A 19,324-nucleotide genomic window follows, 5' to 3' on the forward strand; every position below is an offset into this window, starting at 1 on the left:
CTTATCTTCTTGTACACACACTGCATGCAAATTGTCTTCGGCCACGTCGTCACTTGCGTAATTAAGCCCCCTCGCAAATGCCTGAGCCAGCGGCGGCGACAAGTGCATCGCGCGTTACGCAAAGCAATTACCAAATCAATTGGGCAGCCAAACTTAAACGCACAAGTTGAACAACAGATTGCCCGCGACTAAATATCGTATATACCCTGTAATTAAACATGCAGAAGCATGGGTGTATTTGATTTAGGGGTACTAGGTACAGATTGGCCTACCAATTAATTTATTGATAGAGTCGCCAAACTTGACATATAGCTTCTAAAATAGAATATATATATGCATTTGATGTTGGAAGAAGAGGGTTCAGGGTATGCCCTAGTCGGGAGCTCCCGACTAGCACCTCTTACTTGTTATTATTATTAACTAGACGGTTAATATAAGTAGTTAGCACACCTTATAGACGAACAACATTTGTATATGAAATGTACAATTTATCTATTTATTTATCACGAAGTAGTATAATAACAACTTTACTTGCATGTAGCTCAAGCATTATTTCTTGTACGTTAATTTACGAAAACTGTCCTGGAAGATTTCTCAGAGAAATTTGTCGAAGACAGCTACAGTTGAGCAGAGGATGGCAAAATGCCATGGGCGTTGCTCAAATGCCAACGAGCCAAGAAACTTGTTCATATCAGTCAATATGGGCGCAATCTATCGGTGGATCTAAATACACAGCCCAACACGCAAATTTGTTGTAAAATAAGAAACTTGCAGGCAATAAAAACCGCAACGGCCAACCACAACAGCAACAGTCACTGGTCCAGCTGCCTGGCAAGGCGTGAAACCTGAGCAGAAGGCATCATTATCATCACCATCATTATCATCAACAGAAAGCAAACGCTATCATCAGCGTTTGGGCTGGGTTTGAGGCGCCACCACGAAACGTGATGATTTTGTATGCCTGGCCATGCTATTGCAGCAGCAGCAGCAGCAGCAGCCAAGTGGCATGCGGCGGGCTACTTGTCGCTGGTTATGGTTAATGTTCGATGGCTATGGTAATGGTAATGGCAATGACCGGGCCGGAAGGGGGGGCGCCCCTTGATTTTGATATGGCAAGCGTAGCAAGTTGCCAGCCCTGGCCATGTCGATGTCTATGAGTGCAGCCCCACAATGTCACTTGAGTAGTAGAGCAACCCTCCATTTCTGGGTTGCTTTTCCCCAACTCCCGCAGCCGCCAATCAATTTAAATTGCAACAATGCAGCCGCCTTTTCATATAAAAATATCTTGAGCCGCTTAAATGAGCAGCACAAAAGAGCGGGCGATTATGTGGGCGGAGGGAAATTGTATTATTTTTTGTTTCGCTTTGAAGTGAATTGGAAACCATTGAAGTGGTCTGCTTCAGCCATCCCCACGAAAGTGATTTGCATTACGGGTCTATGGAAAAGTTTTGACTAAATTTAGTTTTCTGCGTCTGGCGAACTTTTGACCCACACTGAAACAACCAAATGTTGTCCAGCTCTCCCATATTGCCCGATATAAACAAAAAGCATATAGTTTACAAAAAACAAAAACCAAATGTTTTTATTTATGCGAAAGTTTTCATTGAATGGGTCCACTATAAAACCACTAAGTGCTTCCCTTTAAGACCTTTCGTTTTTCAGATTTTTTTATAGATCTAATAAAATATACTAATAGGGGTTAGTTTGAAAAATGAGCAATGGTATTGATGGATTATCTGTTGCATAATATTAATAAATATTTTTTGTAAATATTTTTTAACAATTAAATTGTATGATTACTATTTTTTCTGAGGGTATACAAAATATTAAACTACATGTGCTTGTGTTTGATATAATTTGTATGTAATATTATGACAATCTATAGAGAGAGAGATAAATAGGTTTCTTTCAGTTTGCGATAATTATTTGGACATTTATTTGCCGACACTTGCGGTAAAAACATGTTCAGTTTAAGCAAAACACATCAACAAAAGCAAATCAGGTCATTATTACTAACCGGTGTTGACAAACAAGCTCAGTTTTGTTTTACCATTCCACAATTAACTGGTCGTCATGTTAACCAGACATTGAGTTTTGAAATTATTTGACTGGCGCGGTTTGTCGATGCGATAAATGGAGCAAACGGTTAATTACCCAAAGCATAAATCCTATAAAAAGCAAATATGCATAATTATCCAGAAGTCTAAGTATTCAACATTTTGAGTTGCATCAAGAAAGATCTTGAAATGTGTGACTAAACCAAACATGACTAAGTTCTTTTAGCTGATTAGGAATGTATATTATTATTCCTCATAAATATGTACATACATGTTTTTCTATAGCTTTTTAGCTGTATCCGCTGGGTAAATGTGCAAATTCTTGAAAGCAATGCACGCGCCATTTCCTGCTGCAGCTGTTCTCATTCATATTATTGTAGAATTATTTATATAAATATAAAGAAATATTTCCAGCAAGAGCTGAGAATTTGCATGTGAACTTGAGCCGTAAAAAGGGCGCAATTTTGCGCTGATAAAAAATGCTTTGCATAGCAATGTCATCATATCAAGCGATTGGGTTTGTCTGCGTGTGTACTTGGTTATTTTTGTATATATACATTTTTTTTTTTTTTTTGTTAAGTTTCATTTTTTATGTGGCTGTCACTGGGGCCGGTTTCCCAAGTGACGCAGCAACGGAAAAGGCCGCAAAAGGCGCGTCGGCTTCGTTTTGGTCATCATCAGGGCAGGTTTTGGTTCAATGAACCCGCAACTCCGAATCGTCAGATATGTAAGTGTAACTGAAAACGTCTAAAGTGGACTTTAGCTTTGGCCGTAATTTCAAATGTGACGTCGAGTCAGCAAAAATATTGCCCTGGAATTTGACCACTTGTTGCTGCCGTGCTGTTGTTGACCATGTGATATCGTAATCAAAAGCGGCAAATTTCAGCTGTGCCTTTGAATGTCTCACGCATAACTTTGACGAAGCTTGGACTTTCTAAGCTGCTCAACAATTCTATTGATTTTTAGTCTTTTGTAACTTGGCAAAAAATTTCACCCAGTCTTAAGTCTGATATCTCAATACAAATTGCTTGATGATTTGTTAGTAAATTTACATGCGCGCTTCCACAAATCAGGAAGTTTATCATTAGGCGCTCAATTTAAGCGCCAAACACGTTCGACATTTTCGAGGCATTCATTAGACGGCTTTTTGTCGATTTGTCCATTTGCGCACAATGCGATCCGCTGATGTCGAGCAACTGCAGCTCATTTAAATCATTTCGTATAATGCCAATAACCATGGCATTATATACACACATATTATAATGCACTAATCGCATCACATGACGCAATACTCAAGTGGGTAAAAGTGCCGCAAGACTTTCATTTGATTGCATAATATGCTATTATGATGGCACTAGCTAACAAGATACTGTACTAATATCTTAATCAGACAAATCGTATTGATTAAGGATTAATTCTTGTTAGCTTAAAAATATTTACTTTAAAATTATTTTTGAGAAGAAACAAAATGTTCCTAATAACAGATCTGTTAGCGTATTTGACCCTAAGCTATTAATGCTTTTAATAATAATTCTGATATTAATAAATCAAAGAATCTTCGAAATAATTATATTTTTGCATACAAATAGTCTAAATTGATGGAAAATCACATTTATGTTGTACGTGATTTTATAGGTAATCTATCATATCAAACAGATTTACAAGGTTAAGAATCGAATGTTTTATAAAAACTCTATTTGTATAAAAAGTTCAATTTCTATAAACAGTATCTATAAGATCATGCACTTAACTATATTTTGTAGCCTGGTGTAGACTTAAAGATCAGCTTGAGAGTCTTGAGCGGCATTTGGGTTCTTAAAACTTGTTTTTGGGGCCACCAAAATGGCAACTTCAGCAGATTATGGGTGGGTGTGTCGACGTCGACATCGACGTCTATGTCTGCGGCAGTCGGAAAAGTTCAAGCTGCAGGAGCTTAAGAGGTTTATTCAACTCTCGAACGACTGTCGACAATTGAGCAATTAATGGGAGACATTTAATTTTGGCCATCTGCTTAATTAACGCTTATTTCACACTCTGCAAAGGAAAAGCGGCTTTTGCTGTCTTGACCATAATTAGTATAGTCGACAGGCGCTGACAGGTTCTTGCCTGTTGTCTTACAACTATTTATGGCTGAGCTTATACAATTGAAAGTGCTAAGTACTTTTTAGAAAGTAGCCACATCTCTGTATTTATACACGTGCCTGTGTGTGTCTAAACACACACGCACACACATACATCCACACCCAATTTTCCTGCACTGAAACTGTCAACTTTCCCAAGCAGACGCCAAGCACAACGTTCATTAAATTGTAGATGGGGGCAATTACGAGTGAGGACTGAAGACGTTGCAATATTCTTTTAACAATGTTTGTCATATACGCTTTTTACTCCAAAAATGTTTTTTTTTTTTTTCTTATATCGTTGTGTTTGCTTTTCTTTTACTTTCTTTGAAACGGTTTCAAGTGCTTTGAAATGTGCTTTATTATTTTTCTATACCCTCTAGAATGTGCGAAAATGTGTGCATCTTGCCAACTGGCAAGAGGCACTTTTCCACCTAGGTGTTAAGAAAGCGATAATAAAGCGATATTGCCGGCAATTGGCCAGAAGTACCGCACTTGTAACTTCCGTGCTAAACAATGATTCCAGTCGTGTGCAGCTTATTTTTGCTTTGACCTACTTCAGATTTGGACACAGGGTATTTTCGAGTCGTGTTTTCTTAACTAGAGCTTTCCTACTGGTTTCTTAAAGTTAATTTTTGTTGTTGCACATGACCAAGAATTGAAAAACTTTACGTGCTATTATTGTTGTCTTAGTTGCTTTTTTTTTATACGCTTAGCTTTTGCACTTTTGTCGCGTGGGAACTTTTTTCCACATTTTGTGCGCGTTTTCCTCTGCACTGCACTTGCTCTGCCATGCGTTGTTTATTTTTGCCCGCTTTGAAGTTGTCCTCAAGGCTGACCCCCCGTCTCTGAGTGCAGCTCTTAAATGGATTGCTGTTGTTGCTATCAGTTGTTGTCTTTTAGCTGGTCAGCAAAAGCGGTTGGGCAACTGCCGCAGGGCATAAAAAATAAGTAGCAAAAGTTGCCAAGCTGGGCAGGCGGGAAGTACAAAGTTAATGAGTAAAGTATAGCATTTGACCTTGAAAGGTGAGACTGACAGGTGACTTTTCTCATTAGGCTACTTAGAAGGTATTCAACTGTTAATATTTGTGAAGTACTAGATACTTAAGGCCTTAAAGGCAGCTGTTTAAATGTTCACTTTGTGCAGAAAATGGGAACATTTGTAATTGTTTTTATATCCAATACAACTTTACACGTTTGTTTAAATTCTTTTGATATAGTACGATTGCAGGTAAAGAGTAACAAATATTTGAATAGCTTTCTCTGATGCTCACAATTGAACACGACGAATCGTGTAAGTATTTTCTTGCAATCTAAGTATGGATGTACTTGTACTTACGGCTGAATAAGCACATTCACTGTTAATAAATTAAACAGGTTTTACAGGTTTCGGTTTGCAAATTATATTTCAATTCGCAATATCTGCTACAATGTTAAGTTTCAGTATTTAATCGGCGGAGTTGTATGTTGAAACTCAAACAGCAAAATGTTCTGATTTAGTATATAGCATTTGTAGACACAAATATTATAATTGAATGATTTTAAATTCTTGAAGATCGGAGCGTTAACAAAGTCGAAACTCTTAGTTTGTGCTCGTTCATTTACATTACATATTATGAGAAGATTTCCAAGGAAAGTTCTAATCTCTGAGCGATCGTTGTAATCAAGTTAAGAAAAAGAGAGAGAGAGGGAAGGGAAACTTCTCTTATTTTACATTGCAAGGAAAGATCCTGACACTATAACTACAGAATTCACATATTCACAAATACAATGTTTTTTCTTGGCCTAACTTAAAGAACTGCCTCTATTAAACTTTCATATGAACAATGTGTAAATTGTATCTACACACGTACACACACAGAGCCACGCCCCATAAACCAATCTATAAACTGTTTAGGTGCCATCGCCCTCTGTACACAGAGCTCTCCCTCATCCTCCTCCACGGCAACTACCCTTTCGCTTTGCGCATCTCGCACTTTTGTTATTTGCAAACGTCTGCGACTTTTTTTTTGTTTTACTATGTTGACAGAAGTTGTAGTTGTATTTTCTTGTTGACAACTGTCTCTCAGCGTAATTGTTGTTGTTACTCTTGCACTTTACTCTATTGCATAATACGCAAACAAGCTGCAGTCGCCCAGCTTCCAACCAGCAGCCTCCCACCCACCTTCCCCTACCATCCCTCAACAGCAGCAACTCCAACATCAATTTAACTTTTTCTCATTTAACTTGTTTACTGGCTCTCTAAGCAAACTAACAACCCCCTCCCACAACCAACTGCCTGGGACAGCCCTCTATTTGCGCATCTATCATTAAAAAACATGTGCAGAGAAATAATGTCGCATCGTAAAATTGAAATGCATTTTCTCAGATGCGCAACAATCATTTTTACGACTACCGTCAACATTTTCCCCAATTGCCAATATTTGTGCAAATGTCATTCACATTTACAGGCGGTGGATAGGCCAGGGGCAGGGTGTGCGACTAGTCGGTGCGTGTGTCAGACAAACTATTTGCATTTTCTATAGAAATTTGTACACCAGCCTGTGTACACAAATATCTATATATACATATGCATATATCTGCAAAGTTGTTTGGCAAATATTCAGTATTCGGTATGGCACATTAGAATCGACATCGTTTGTTGTGTGTCTCGAGTCTCGAGTTGACACACTTACTAAGCTAAACTAAAAAACTGAAAAATAAAAAACAAAAAATAGTTAACTCGCTTCCGTATGGAGCTTCATACAATTCAAGCTTTGTCTCTCTGTGCCGAAGTCAGAGTTTGGATTTGTCGTGGATTTCATTCGCATTCTGTTTTTTTGTATTTTTGTTATTGTCTCATATGCTTTCAAAGGGTATGTGGACACACGACTCACAATGCGACATGTCAGCGACCTTTACTCGTCTGATTTATCACAGAATCATCTCTGTCTGTGTGCGTTTTTAGGGCTCTTATAGAAAGTTGAAGGCCCTACTGCCCCAATTACACGAATTACGCAGCCTACTTAAAACAAAATTTAAGCACTTTTAATAAACTCATCAGAGCAAGATCTTTGCTTAAGATATATTATTGTGCCATTAAATTACTTGACTTATTGGGAAAACCTTCAAATAGTTTGTAAGCAACAACAAAATTTTTAATTATTTTTAAGTTCAACAATATATGCATATATATTATCTATACAAATAAGGGTTAACATTCTGGTAGTTTAAGACGTCTAAAATATTGTGGATAATTATAGAAGATATTATTCTTTAATAATAACATAGATGTAGAAAAGAGTTTGTGTATATTACTTGTGCTTTATATTTTGAGTGAAAACTATATTTATTTACTCGTTCAATTTTTTTCAAACCTAAATAAAGTCTGTAAATTGATTATTATTTTATAAATATTATGAAAAAGTATCGCCAAAAGCGCTGCTCTATTTCTGTCTGTCCAAGTCTTGTGCAGAAAGAATCATCATTGTAAATTTTTAATTTGTAATAGAGCACGGCAAACGGGCCTTTTAAAAAGCCCCAAACAACTCTTCGATTATTAGGCATATAACAGCTGCAATAGTCACACCTTTCACCTGATCGTACATTCGATCGTATCTGGCGTTTCTCTTACATATTTACAAAGTTACATTTTGCAGACACGAGTTAAACATTCGGTTTTAACACCTTTCGCGCTGCCTGCTGTTGTTCTTTCACTTGTGGGTGCACACAATTTAAATAAGATCTAGAGAATTGTTTGTTTATCGTTCCTCGCATTATTTATCAGTGCAGAAAATCCGTGGCAAGATCATAAATTAAGATGCCATTAATTTTTAAAAATTCGCAGCGCGTCGAATTCGCAGAAAAGTTTTTATTGTGGGTCAAGTGAGGCGGCCAACACAAAGCCGCAAAAATATTGTTTTATTTTTGTAGAATATTTTTTCCTTTGTGTGGAAGCGCGAACAAAAATTCCCAAAATCTAAACAAGACAACTGCAAAAAAAAAAAACAATGTGTGAGAAGTTCATTTTTCTTGGCTTTTCGCGCACAACTTTTTTGCTATAGAAACATAAAATGTGGAATACATTTAATTTATTTATTTTTGTTTGTTTGCCTTTTACTTTTGGTTGCCGGTGCCGACAATTGTGTCAATTCCGGCAAATTTCGCAACTATAGTAAGAGTGTGTATTATAAACAATTTATTTGATTAGCATCAATTGTGTGAAGGTCTCTCGCCACGGCAATTTGCGGCCCAAATGGAGCATTCGATGGCCATGAGTCAACAAAAAGAAAACTCACAAACCATAAAACTGATTGCACCTGCAGTTATTAGCTTTTTTCACTTTTCCTCTTCCATCAAAATAGAAACAGAAATAGAAAAGCTAAAACCTTGACTCATTCTCAGCGTAGGAACGGGTCTCGGCTTCGGGTTCGGTCTTGGGTTTCGAGTTTTTCCACTAGACACCATTTTCAATGTCAATATTAGCACGACTGTCAGTCGGTTCGCCTTAAAAGGCGGGCGGCAAAATGAATTCAGATAAAGCTGCATCTTGTGCATTTACATAGATACAAAAACATCATGAATATGGCTTTAAACGGTTTCGAGTATGGAAAGTTAGGTAAATATTAATCGCATGACTTATGTGTGCATGGAAAGTGCCTGAAAGTTATGAGCTGAGATTATCACAAGCACATTAAATTACACTTAAATTATGCATGACATGCCTGAATTAATCATTCAGGCACTCAGCTCTTGGATGAGTTGTGCTTCTCAGTTAGACAAGTGAAGGTCGTACTCAAGAGAATCGATAAAACCTTTGACATCATGTGCAACAAATTCAGGTCAACCTTTCGTGTGGTTAGTTTCTATACAAATTCAGTGCATCTATTATGTTGAGTTTTATGTGGGCTAAAGGATGGGCAATTGTTATATTAATGTGGTTTACCAAAATGGAGAGACTGCGCTGATAGCTTCCAGGGCAGTATATCTAAAATGATAGAGAAAAGTAACGATAGGCTTGGATCAGTACAAGCTGTTAGTATGGCAGCAACTGCTTGAACAATGATTAAATAGTTTCAGTAACAATATGTATTCATACAAACGAGATGAGCCTGGGATATACACATGAAAATGTACAAAGGATTGCATGAAATATGAGATATAAATCTAAAAAATATACACAATTGGCTGATGTTAATACTTAGTTTGCATATATCAGGCAGGTAAACAAAATCAGGTATATGTAGCGCTTATTAAAGCACAAGCACACACACACACACACACATGCATACAGGTAAACGTGAAAAGTTCAGAGGCGATGCTTCCGCTCGGGTAAACTAAGCCGAACAACTGAAAAGCATGATAAATACAACAAACAAATAACAAAGAGGTAGACGTGTATACCTTTAAGGCAATCAAATATGGAGAGGAAAACAAATAAGCATAATTTTTCATAAGGCATCGACGCTTTGTTGCTCTATTAAAAATAGTTTAAATTTTATAAATTTAATGCTTTCGATACTTGGCAAAGGGAAAACATTTTACTAAGCTAAGAAATAATGCTTGTAAAGTGCCATACATATTTGCCTAGAGTTTAGTCTAAATTATTTTAGCAAGAGTTCTAAAAAATAAAAGTATAGTAAAATGTATTTAATATATCCATATAGAATCACAAGATATATAAATTCATATTTATTAGTGCCAATTGAATGGCAAAAACTAAAAATATGATAATTTTTTTTTACTATGCTGCAAGAAACATATAGATACATTTCAAATGAACAGATACAAATATAAAAAACTTAATTTAAATTAGTACAATAATAGTTGCCAAATAGAATCCACCCTTTGCAGTAACTAAACACAGGGTATAGGCAAACAGACCCCTGGCAGTTGAGCCGTGACAAAAGCGCTCAACACGTGAAGCGTCACTTTCGAAAATAATCAGACAGAATGGGTAATGCGAGTGCGAGCGCAAGTATGAAACAATTAAATAGAGGAAGCACTTAGGCAAATACATGTACATAAGCAAATATGTATTTGAGCAGAGCAAAAATAGAAACTGTAGCATGCGAATTAACAGAGAAATATAATATAAATCAAAATTAACTCATAACAAATGCCGCCAATAAAAGTTCTACATACAAAATTATGTGTATATGGTCTAGATGTTAATTCGATTTGCGTACTTAAGTACAAATGTATACATACATATACATATTCATATGTATGTGCAGAACTTAACGAATACTCGTTTCACACTCAAGTATCTGACGCGATATTTTGGGGCCAGGTGATGTTTTTTTTTTCTTCTCATTTTGTTATTGTGCTTTTATGGAACCCTGCTTATAATGCATGTTGTTTGTGCTCAACATAAGAGATGAATGAAGTCATGCCCAAAGGTGGGCAAAACAAACAAGGAACACGAAGCACAGCTTATCATAAATCAATGTTGCAAGGTTTTAAGATATATATGTGATTTATAAAGGCAATGAAGTATCCGAAAATGATATATGTACTTGATTAGTTTTAAAAATTGATTGTGTAAATACTGAAATAATGATTGGCGCACATTAGAGCAATATCTGAGTAGTTTTCAAATTGCTAAATTCTCTGTTCAACTAAACAGTTTAAACAAAACTCTACAGCTGTCGCGTTATCACAAATGTTTGCTTATTTTAATCTACAAAATTACAAGTTCTCAGCATTATCGCATGCTTGCTAAGCAAATTCTAGATCCCGAGTCGTGACTTATTTAAAAGCTTAGACGAACTGGCGGCTTACAAGATTTTGCTTTTCACTTAAGTTAATCTCTCAATGTGTGTGTGTGTGTGTGTGTGTGCACACATGTGAACAATAAGCAGCAAAGCGCAAGTATTTTAATGAAAAACAGGCATCTGAAGTAGGAACTCATGGCTCGTAAGTGCAATGGGACTCTGTACAATGCACTTAGTACTCTATGATATATATGTTCATGCTGTTAAGAGTTTCTGCATACAAATTGTTGGAATGGAATTCAAGTTTCGAGCTAAGACATGTCGGTCTGTATGAGCTCCTAGCTCTCAAAACCTAAAGAAGCTATAGATTTGAAAATCAAAATATATATCCTCGTATATCACGCAGAACGAATTATCGGCTTTCTTTAATACCTACTATTATAGCACTAAATATCGATTTCGAGTGCTTTACTTTTAAGCATTACTCGACGTTTTATTTTTAAGGATTGAGTTTATTAAAAATACATATTCTTAAGGCAATATGATGTAAATTGGGCAATGCATAAATATTTTTAGTTATGAGTAATGTGCAATGTTCGCTTGATGCCAATGTGCACCGATATCATTAGTTGTGAAGCTGTGTCAGTGGGTGTGAATAATAAAAGCAAATATGTGGCGTATCTGCGGGTTTGGGGCGTGACTTCATTTCGGATTTGAATGCTGCTGCATCATGCTCCACGTGTGACGGCTGCTAACTGTTCCACTAATTACATTACTTGGCCCGCAGCACACAAAATCATATTATTATTATGGGAGGCAACATTGGGCGTGCTTCAATGCCAATTAGAGTGTGCTCCAAGCGATCCATGTTGTGGGCGGGCACACACCTCTGCCCCCTCTTCCTTTACCACTCTCTCTCTCTCTCTCTCTTTCCTCTAACTAATTGAATTAGTGTGTAATAATGCGGCAAGTGAGAGTGCCTAGAGATACCACAGCACAAATATCGTACGTACTTATAAATCAATTTCCAGTCAATCAGGCCACAGTAAAAATTAAATAAAAAAAAATAGGAAAATAATTGAAAATCGTTGAAGTGGGAATCGTTTGACTGCGTTTATGTGACTTGACGGAACTGTGCTTCAAAATGCAAGTGGAAAATTAAAGGATACTTAGATGCTTCGAAAATGAGCGTGGCATAAGGCAGCTCAACCAGGGAAGTTTCTCGAAATCAGTTATATGGATAGTCAGATACTATTGAAACTGGCTCCAAAACTTAAAAAAAAGGTTTTTACATTTTGGAATTGGCTAAGCTAAGGTCGAACCTGACACTTGGCTAATATACTCATTATCTGTTTGAAAACAGGGCATATTAAATATATAAATTTAATAATAGCTGCTTGTTACGGGTCTTGCACAAATAGTATCCGCTTTTTTTTTTTGCAAATTTCACTGTAGCCACTCGTTCGGCTTGCTGTTGGCCCAAATTTGAATTTGGCAAAACAAAAACGAGCATTTGCCTTAGTTATCATTACCTTATCTGCTGCCCAAGGCCCATTCTCCAACCCCATCCAGGTCCATGCTCATAATCGTATTAATTAAATATGTTGACACTCGCAGCGTATTTAACCTTTTATTAATTTTTGGGGTCAGTGTAGTTAGACAACAGTTCATTGGCTTAAACTCTGACATATTTTCAGCTACGGCATTTCTTTTGTCTATTAATAAAATGGGGATGACACGAAGTTCGGCCTGTGAAGTACCCAATGTTTCGCTTTGTTTAAACATTGAAACTTGTTAAAGGCGCGTCTTGTAGATAACAAATGAACCTATTTGTATTAGGGTTTGTCTTGTTATAATTTAAAGCGTCATTTCTTAAAACCCTCGCTGCGAGGGGCAAGACTGAATAGGCAAATATATATGATTTGTATGTGTCAACGAGCTAATCAGTCATTTAATTAACAAAATTTAACTAAAGAATTGGAAGGTGATTAATTAAATTTACAATAGTCCAAGCAAACCCTTTTGTAAAACTAATTAAAGTACAGAAATGAAAGAAAATGTGATTTGTTCAAGTTGATTTCTTTAAAACCGATTCCAACTGGCAATAAGAACATAATTCCCAGTCATAAAAGTAAGCTAATCAGAGTTGAGCTCAATATGCATTATGGTATAACATATTATAGCCATAATCATAGAGTTGCTTTTAATATAATTTATTATAAAAATTTTTTTTTTTTAGTTCTTGCTGAGTGTTCTCTCTCTGTAGGCATGCTTGACTGTGCTGTTTAAGGCAAACACTTCATTATCATTTTTTTTTTTTTTTAATCATGTATGTAAACAAAACTGGAAGTTGCGGTATTTCAAATCTCACGGCCTTGGCAGCTGCTAGCCCCCTAAGATTATTATTAAAGAGAGAGAGAGAGAGGGACAGAGAGAGAGAGAACAATAACAACAACTGAGTAAACTTGCGATGACAAGAACAAGTTGAGAAGTCAACGTGTCTGTAGGGCCCCCTCCCTTGTCATTTGTTGCTTTTTCAGTTGTTGTTGCTTATGCAACATTAAGTTTCAGCTTAATTTGCCTTGCAAAGCATTTCACAAACGTCATCGAATAAAATTAAAAATGTGCCAAAAGATTTGTTTAGCTGCGAGACACACAGAGCGAGAGAATGAGAAATATGATTAGACAACGCAGAAGTCAAACATTTTGGATGTTTGCCAAAACCAGTGTTGCCAGTGCTTTCAAAGTAAATCTATCAATAATTATGAACCTTAACTATTTACAAAATTATATGAGATTGTAACAAAAGTAAAAAATTTAAACATATTTTTAAATAATTTAATATACGATTTAGTTTTTTGCTGTAAACCATTTCAACTTGAAATTAGCTTTTTTGCAGCTGAAAAGTTGGCAACACTGGCCAAAACTGACAAAAATGCGATGCATTGCAACACGAGCGGAAAGCGAACATGGAATGTGAAGGAACAAATAAAACATTGAAGACTGCTCGAAAACTGTATACAAAATAATCATATAAATTTACAGCTATTTTTTTTACTGCACACAACAACTACAACGGCAATAGGCTGACATGCAACGGGACACACCCACAGCATAGACGCAGCAAGGCTAGAAAATAGGGAACAAAACACGAAGAGAAACAAATGCAAATGCAATAACAACAAACGGCAAAAACAAAAACAACTGAAAAAAGTCAACTTACCAAAACTGCGCTCTCACGCACCACCTGAGAGACGCTCTCTCTCAGCTGTGCGGCCATGCCCGGCTTATTCAAGCCGCGCGTGAATTTACGCTCCATTCTCAATTTCCTTTTTGCCTGCGTTCTTTTGGTTGTTGTTATTGTTGTTACACGCACGCAGGGGTTAAACGATGCATGGAGAACAAGTTGTTGTCGTTGTTGTTGTTGTTGCTGTTAGTGCTGTAGCTTTTTTTGTTGTTTTTATTGCTTTTTTTATTTGTGTGTGAACCGGCACCAACAGACAGGATGCGCTGGCTGCGCTGCCCGCTGCTCTGCTGCTGTTTTCGCTGATGACTAATGCGTTATCCTGCGCTGCAGCTCAGCTTTTGCACAATACACATACAACCTTAGTAGCACCTTCAAAGGATACTCAGCGCAAAAATCTTTTTGTTATACACAAAACTGGACCACACACGCACACACATACAATCGCACACTTTTAGGGCGCACACAGGCACAGCATAAGACGCATATACGATATTTTTGTCGTCGAGTTGTTGCTTTTTGCACAGCATCCAACTGTGTTTTTTTTTTCGAAACAATTTGTTTCACTCAGTTGAACTTATTTGCAGCTGTTTTACAAAAAACTGGTGAGCAGCCTTGGGCGTCTTGTCGAAATTTGATTAACCGTGTTTTGCTGTTAACTTTTGCTTTTAGCGTGTTTCGCGAAGTCTGCAGTGTTTTGCGCGTGTTTGGTGTTTTAAACTATTGGGAAAACGCTCATTTGGCTCATTTTTGTCCGACGCGCACAACCGCACCGCACGAATTTCAAAGAAGAATACTTCCAGCTAGCCAAAGTCGATAGTATGTGGGTATCGAGTATATCGACTGAAAATGTTGCCAAGCAACATGTGTATTACAGGCACTCTAGCAGCATGCTGTGTAAATAATAGGTTGGCAGGTCTGTACATCAGCTGTTTCGAACGCGGGCTCAAATAACAGCTGTTACCACTGAATTAAATGTGATGTGCGACTCAAAATGGTACTGTTGCTTAACTGTGCAGATTTATCGATTAGCCAGTGATTAATACTGTAAAGCTTTAAGGCGCGCAAGATGAATATTTGAATCTGTTCAAAGCAATTTGTTGTTTGTTATTTGAAGATTAATTGATTTAGTAGCAGCTGCAAAATAAAAATAATCCCAAGCAGTAAATTAAAAAAAAAAAAACACATATTTTTATCCATTTTCAATGCATTTATTTTGTGAATATTCAGCGGTGCGCATAGGAAATCATACAAAATTCTTGCAATTATGTGTAAAATGATATTAAAAGATGCTTAAAAACTACACAATAAAACTGTTTTGTTTTATTTAAATATTTACAATAAACAATTTTAAAATGCTTATTTAAATCTCAAAAAGTTATCCGCACCACCCAACGGTCCGTGACCGAAGTGCAACGCATCCGAGGTGGACTCGGAACGTGTGCGTGCATCCAGAACGGAGGCGACACGCTGCTGGCCACTGATATAGCCCAGAGAGCCGGAGCCCAGGTACACATTGCCATTGGGTAGACGGATGTAGCCCAGGCCACCGGAGCCCAAGGCAATGGCATCGCTCTGACCCTGATTCTGGCTCTGCAAACGCGGCTGCAGGCTCAGCGCCTGCTGCTCCAGTAACAAGGCGTTGGCACGCGAGTCCAGCTGGAGGCCGCTGCCCGTGGCGCCAGTACCGGTGGCACCCAAATGCGCCCGATACCTATCGAAAAAGCCGGAGCTGAGAAACGGCGCCGGATTCTCGTTGATGTCGTTGTCAATGATCTCGATGACCGCGTACTGCTTCAGCTGGCGTCCATTGGCCACATACGACTCGCCCGGCGCGAACAGCGCCTGCTTGCCATACGGAATGCGCAGCGGCTGTGCAGCAGCCGGAGCACTCGGCACATGGATGGGCTGCTGCAGCAATTGCGGCGCCGACTGCTGTGCAAAATGTCCCGCCTGGCCATGGTAGCTGATGGAGGATTGCGGCGAGCTAAAGGACGGTGACGAGTAGCTGCTCACAGCCGGAGTAGCTGGCTGTGCCGGCAGATAACGGCTCAAGATACTGCCCGTGGGCTGCGGACGACTCCTGGGAATAGGCACATGCGCTGTGGGCAGCGGCGGCAGCGCCGGCACCGGTGGCAGCGGCTGCACCGTGGGCAGCGGCGCAAAATGATGGCCCGTATAGATGGACGAGTCGGGCGCCGATGGAGCCGTGCCCGGGCGATCGTAGAGGTAGCCCGCCGGCTCAGCTTGGATTGGCTGCAGTGCGACCAGCAGGAACAGGAGCCTGGCCAGCTGTGTCAGCAAGCGATAATGGGACATCTATAAGGAGAGAGACGGAGAGAGAGAGAGAGATTAGCATTGCACATAACATCACACACACGTTTATGACATCATAATAATAATAATAGTCCCCCCCTCCTTCGACCCAATCAATTTTATAAATGTTTAATGAGACGCACAGACGTAAAACATAATTGACGAAAATCACTTAACGTTGACGGTTTACAGTTTTTGCTCTCTGGGTTGTTAATACCCTACCTGAGCTTTACAGCATATCGACTGAGTCGTTCAGTTGGACAACTTTTTGTTTAGTAGCTAAACTATGTTTATCTACTTAGATAATGCAGTCTGCCTCTTTATGCTTATAGAGTTTTTCTTATAATAGAGCTATTAAGTAATAAGAGTGGAAATTAAACTGAAGAAATAATATATCATTTCATATATCATAATATATCATTTCATATCATAATATATAATTTCAAAACTATTTGTTTTAAATGGGATTTTATTTACTTTCCATTTTTATTTTTCTGAGTTTTTCTTAGCTTGTTTCTACATCTTTCTTTTTATACCTTAGTATACTACACTTAATGTTTACTTTTTGAATATCTCATATATCCATATCTGCGATTGAATGTATCTCAAGTTTGCTCAAAATAAAATTGCAATTATTAATCGTTTGTCGGTTCGTTATAAACTATTTGTTTTGTTAGAGTATTTATAGTTTGTGGCGGAGCGAGTTAATCAATTTGGGTGTATTGCTTTTTGTTATTTAATTGATTCAATTTGCGGCGCACGCTTACAGCAGCCACTGTGCGAGCTGTCGAGTCTGTGGACCGGACTCCGACCAAGCTCTCAGCTTAACTCGAGCTGTGGCCCGTAATTGGCGTGATATTTCATGCATGGATTGAGTCTCGCATGTTGCCCAAGGCACCGCAGCCACAGCCACAGCCACAGTCAGAGCCAGAGCCAATCGACATAATGGAGTGCAACTAATTAGCCGGCAGAGTTAAGTAAACAAACAAAGGCGAGAGGAGCATCGCCGCATGCAAAAGTAAACGCTGGGCGGTCGTTAATCGGGCGTTAAATAGCATATTCACGAGCTGTCATGAACATTAACAATAACTCTCCTTGGACTGAGCGGGCGGGGCGGACTGTGGCAGCATTAACAGCTCCACCCGCAGCCAAAGCCGGCGACTGATGATATTAATCAACTTGGAGCTGCCACAACTGGCGGCAGGTTCAAATGTGCTGCCACTGGCTGGACTAGTTGCAACAGCAGCCAAAACTCAAGACTTGTGGCGTGTGGCAGCAATTGCCTCTGCTGTTGTTGTTTTTGTTGTTCTCGTTGTTGTTGTTGTTTTAGTCTAAGGTTGCGCGTGGGCGTCAAGTCAGCGCAGTTCATGGGAACATAATTCAAGCTAGGCGCCATGTTTACATAAACGCCGCTTAATTAAGCAACAACAACAATAACAAAGTAGTAAATCGAACGAGACGTGATATTTCTGGTTAAGGGTCACAATTGTGAGCCCAAGTTTAATTTTTAGTTTTAACTAATTCTGCGAACGTGTCACATCCCTTGATAACAAACTTAAGTGCTTGTCAAAATAAACTATCTGTTAAATTTAATTTAATGTTATTTAATTTAACATTGAGATTGCTATCAAATAAGAAATAGTGGATCTCTGTATATTATTCGAGAAATAATACCTAAAAATTGGGAATTTTTAATTAAATTAAAAGCCATTAAATAGTAGGGATCCGTACGGATTTAAAAAGGTATAATATTTATCGAATTTAAAAAGGTATAATAATATCTGACTTTATTTAGCCGAGTTATTTAAAAAAAATCATCAAAAAGTTTTGATTTTTGAACCGATCCCGATTTTGATAATAAACGTTATGTAACTCCTTGCTATTTTGGCAGATTTGGGTCAAAATTTACGATGTTATTATTTTGATGCCAATCGATAGTACTGATCCTTACGAGTCGAAAATGGTATACAATTCCAAAATGTGACATTATTTGGTCGAGATATTCAAAAAAAACATCAAGTAAGGTTGACTTTACAAATGAATCGTTTATGGGCCCACAACTATATTCAAGCCATTGATTTTTAATTTGTTTGAATGCTAATTAATAATAGGGATCCGTACGAATTCAAAAAGGTATAATATTTAAAAATCGGAAATTATTTAGACGAGTTATTAAAAAAAAAACATCGAAAAAGTGTTGATTTTCGAACCAATCCCGATTTTGATAAAAAAGGCGCTGATTTGGAAGGTCATAACTTCGCGTGGAGTTATGTCGTTTTGGAACGTCATATCTCCCCGCCGAGATATTCAAAAAAATCATCAAGAAAGGTTGACTTTACAAATGAATCGTTTATGGGCCCACAACTATATTCAACCCATTGATTTTTAATTTGTTTGAATGCCAATTGATAATAGGGATCCGTACAAATTCAAAAAGGTATAATATTTAAAAATCAGACTTTATATACCCGAGTTATTCAAAAAAAATCATCAAAAAAGTTTTGATTTGATTGGAAGGTCATAGCTTCGCGCGGAGTTATGTCGTTTTAGAACGTCATATCTCCGCGCCGAGATATTCAAAAAAATCATCAAGAGAGTTTGACTTTTCAAATGAAAGGTTTATGGGCAAACAACTATATTCAAGCCATTGATTTTTAATTTGTTTGAATGCCAATTAATAATAGGGATCCGTACGAATTCAAAAAGGTATTATATTTAAAAATCTGACTTTATATAGCCGAGTTATTAAAAAAAAATCATCAATAAAGTTTTGATTTTGATAAAAAAACGTGATGATTTGGAAGGTCATAGCTTCGCGCGGAGTTATGTCGTTTTGGAACGTCATATCTCCCCGCCGAGATATTCAAAAAAATCATCAAGAAAGGTTGACTT

At 37.7% G+C, this 19,324-nt stretch overlaps 2 protein-coding genes across 18 annotated transcripts in view; both read right to left on the reverse strand.

Annotated features, from left to right (window-relative positions):
• Positions 1–14,916, reverse strand: part of Ziz (dedicator of cytokinesis protein Ziz) — a 30,062-nt gene extending 15,146 nt beyond the window's left edge. For 9 of the 17 annotated variants that reach the window (XR_004304758.2, XR_011416802.1, XR_004304757.2 and 6 more), the window contains exons 1-2: positions 14,096–14,915; positions 9,102–9,143 (exon numbers count right to left, since the gene is read on the reverse strand). Coding sequence is in view for 14 of the 17 variants with exons in the window: in XM_032438713.2 (XP_032294604.1) it covers positions 9,102–9,143; positions 14,096–14,191 (138 nt within the window). In the remaining 3 variants the exon portion in view is untranslated. Of the gene's footprint in view, positions 1–9,101; positions 9,144–14,095 lie in introns of all 17 variants that reach the window. The other 8 variants (XM_015172992.3, XM_032438716.2, XM_015172982.3 and 5 more) reach the window with 2 other exon arrangements.
• Positions 14,917–15,317: 401 nt separating this feature from the next.
• LOC6628266 (uncharacterized) overlaps positions 15,318–19,324 on the reverse strand; it is a 35,912-nt gene continuing 31,905 nt past the window's right edge. Inside the window, exon 3 of the mRNA XM_002052510.4 lies at positions 15,318–16,435. Within this exon, the coding sequence (XP_002052546.1) occupies positions 15,476–16,435 (960 nt within the window). The 3' untranslated portion in view covers positions 15,318–15,475. The remainder of the gene's footprint in view (positions 16,436–19,324) is intronic.

The sequence above is a fragment of the Drosophila virilis genome, chromosome 4, assembly GCF_030788295.1.
Source record: "Drosophila virilis strain 15010-1051.87 chromosome 4, Dvir_AGI_RSII-ME, whole genome shotgun sequence".
NCBI lineage: Eukaryota > Metazoa > Arthropoda > Insecta > Diptera > Drosophilidae > Drosophila > Drosophila virilis.